General features: G+C 32.7%; 2 protein-coding genes across 3 annotated transcripts in view; one reads left to right on the top strand and one right to left on the bottom strand.

The window, feature by feature from the left end:
• LOC123011893 overlaps positions 1-3,273 on the bottom strand; it is a 20,451-nt gene that overhangs the window by 8,898 nt on the left and 8,280 nt on the right. The window lies entirely within an intron of this gene.
• LOC123011892 (carbohydrate sulfotransferase 11) overlaps positions 1-3,273 on the top strand; it is an 11,505-nt gene that overhangs the window by 4,246 nt on the left and 3,986 nt on the right. The window contains exons 2-3 of the mRNA XM_044409596.1: positions 1,513-1,760; positions 1,813-2,059. Coding sequence (XP_044265531.1) covers positions 1,513-1,760; positions 1,813-2,059 — 495 coding nt within the window. The remainder of the gene's footprint in view (positions 1-1,512; positions 1,761-1,812; positions 2,060-3,273) is intronic.

Raw genomic sequence — 3,273 nt, forward strand, 5'->3', positions numbered from 1 at the left:
TACCAACCTTGTTTATGTTCAAAATAAGGGTTTATTATTATCGTATAATCAAACAAATAAATGTATCATCGGAGTCCACTCTGAAAAACAACAATATAGTCAACAACATAATTATGCATCATTCTTTATTGTTCTTATTGTAGGTACATTTTCTTAAAATACAACATATTGTTTCTTTTTATAATTTTGTAAAATCTTTTATTTAACATAACATTCAAAACTATTGCAAATTGAAAAATTATTGAAGTCCGGACCATTCTGATATGGTGTCCCAGATGGTGTTTACTGTTGGATTATTTACAACAACCCAAATGTCTCTATTGTTAAGAGTAATTCGGGTACCCGACTTAAGATTTACGACAGTTCAAATATCGTGACGAGAAGTATAAGTCTCATATTTTTAATGTCATCTTAATTTCAACTCTAAAAGACATCACTTTGATCAGAACTTTAATTAAACGCATCGTATAAAATAACAAATTATCTTGAATACACATTTTCTAAGTGATAACAATGTTTTCAACATCGGTGACAAATATTTAAAGATTTATTTTTAGCAACCTACTAAAAGAGATTAACAAACTTCCGTCATTTCTTTTTTAATTTTTGACACACTAAACTAAATTGTCATCCATTAAACACAATTAGCTATAGGAAAGCCCTTTAATCAAAGAAAAATAAATTTCCATTTAACGAAAGCAAACATAATTTATCCATACAACAGGAAGCTTTAAATACCCGATGTTAAAGTCGACCATAATAAATACAAACGTCCTAAAATGATTCTCACTGACCTTGAGTGGATGGGATAGGTCCATATTGATTTTCTTTCATTTGCAACAAATTAATTTATCATTACTGGAAATGATCTAAATTCAATGCTAGTCACAAAATACTAGCTTGAGTAAGAGTTTATTCATAATCACTAATGTAATATGCCGATTACTAACCTTTAAAAGGTTGTGAAACACATCATTAAATCTCATGAGGAGTAATAATATTACTTCTCTTGAGCGGTAATATGCAGGTTAGCCAACCTTAAAATTACAAAAATACCGGGAATTTTTTCTTTCAAATTGTCAAGTTACGCATAATATTTTGCTAAATTAGTATTCAATTGCTTTTGTAGCAGTTTCTCTTATTTCTGGGGGAATACACTGCCCCATTTCGACGATTTTAAGTCAGATTCACACATTATTTCAATATTTTCTTTGACATTTCTGAAATGTCAAAAATCATTTGGATGGCCTACCACGTTTGGACCTTAACTTTGTGAGAATTTTATTTTGCTCAAATTTTTAACTGTACAAACCTCGGTGGTAATGGCATTACCCCTTGTGCTTTATCCGACTCGGGGTAATGCCATATTTACCACCTCGCTTGTAATGTACTATTTATTCTAAAATAAATCAGTTTGAGTTATTTCAATTTTTCTCGATTTTAATACAGAATTAATTCGAAATTAATGTATTTTATAAAAACAATTTCTTCAAATTTTTGTGAAAATTCCAGTTTGACAACGTGGAGCACCTCGAGCCCAGCCTCCACAACCTAACCGGCGTCGAAAAACGCCTCGAACGTCGCCGTTTACACTTGCAAAAAGCTTGCAAATTACTGGGTTTAAACGTCCCCGGCAACGATTCCCTTCATAAACCCAACCCTTGGGAATTCCTCGTCGACACCAAACACCATCTCGTGTGGTGCAACGTTTTCAAAGCTGCAAGCACCTCGTGGATGTACAACTTCAACATTCTTGCAGGGTACGTCTTTCCTGAGTCCAGAATATCTAAACTCATCTCGTGCTCCTCACAGGTACTCTCCAAATTTTCTCAAAAAGAGCAAAGTGGTGCCCCTTAGCTTGGCCCGACAGAAATATCCTCGTCCGTCTCTCCCGTTTTTAAAAAAAGCCTTCAATAATTCGGTTTCATTTTTAATAACACGACATCCACTGGAGAGACTCCTTTCAGCGTACAGAGACAAGCTAATGTTCGCTTTGCCTCACACGCACCACAGAAAATTGGGAAACGAGATCATCGTTAAGTACCGAGGGAAAGTTAAGGTAAGTGGCGGTAAAAATCATTTTTTTCAACTGTGAAATTAAGATGTCTCCAATAAGAAATATACAGTATGTCCCCGGATTGAGTTTACAAGAGAAAAAAAATTATCTTTGATTTTACACCAAAACTGCTAAGGAAAAACATTTTGCTTTAACTGAAACGAGCAAATCTGTAATTAAAACTTGATTATTCTAACTCAGCACAAAGAAAAGTTCATTTTTCTCTTAATTTTGGATTTTTCTCTGCTTTTTAAATCTCACCACATTGGCGGTTTTATTTCTTTGACAATGATGTCACTTTGACAAATGAGTTTTCGCAAGTTAAATAACAAAAATGTTTGTGAAAAACATAATTTTGATAAATATCAACTCAAAAAACAGCTTTAAAATTAAAAAAACCGTCGTCTGCGTAGATTGACAGTAATAAAAAGTCTACGCCATGTCAAAAAAATGGCCGTTGGGGGAGCGACAAGTCCGCGCTCCAATGGAATCTATTGTCGTATCAACAAGAAATTACTCCCTAGGATTTAGGGATATTCGTGAATAGGTTGTCATAAATTTGGTTAGGTTGGTTTCTGGTGACAAACAAAAGATATCGTAACTCATGTCAAAATTTAGGTTAAGTCACCTGTCAGCTTGAATGGAGAATTTAATTGATAGTTGACAGCAGGGGTAACTAATCCTAGACATTCAAAATTACTTCTGAAATAATACAGAGTGGTTATAAATGATTTTCATCTAGCCAGCTTTGGAAATTTTTTGCATGTAACTTTATTTGTGCCGCTCTACTTTTTTGAAAGCTCTAGTTCTGTCATTAGTGTCACTTATTAATTAATAATAAATTATTGTTAATTAAACTTTTATTGTTTCAAGCAATTTCCAATAATAATTGATAATAATGTATACTTTGGAAGAAAACAAGTGTATAGTTGTAGTCTATTTTCGAAGTGGACGCTTAGTAAAAGGCGATTTTTTTATTTTGAGTTAGAACAAGTAGGTACCCCTATTTTCGTAAAGCGGCATTTTTTATTTTACATGGAAAATTCTCAGCAGGCTAGATGAAAATCGTTTATAACCACTCTGTATAATAAGAAAATTGACAGTTCTGTTATTTTTATTAAAGTTTGAAACAATTTTTTTTTTATTTTACATGGAAAATTCACAGCTGGCTAGATGAAAATCATTTATAACCTCTTTATATAATAATAGTATTGTTG

This window comes from Tribolium madens, unplaced genomic scaffold (genome assembly GCF_015345945.1).
Source record: "Tribolium madens isolate multiple individuals breed KSU strain unplaced genomic scaffold, Tmad_KSU_1.1 Scaffold_91;HRSCAF=231;Tcas5.2_LG7, whole genome shotgun sequence".
In the NCBI taxonomy this organism is placed as follows: domain Eukaryota; kingdom Metazoa; phylum Arthropoda; class Insecta; order Coleoptera; family Tenebrionidae; genus Tribolium; species Tribolium madens.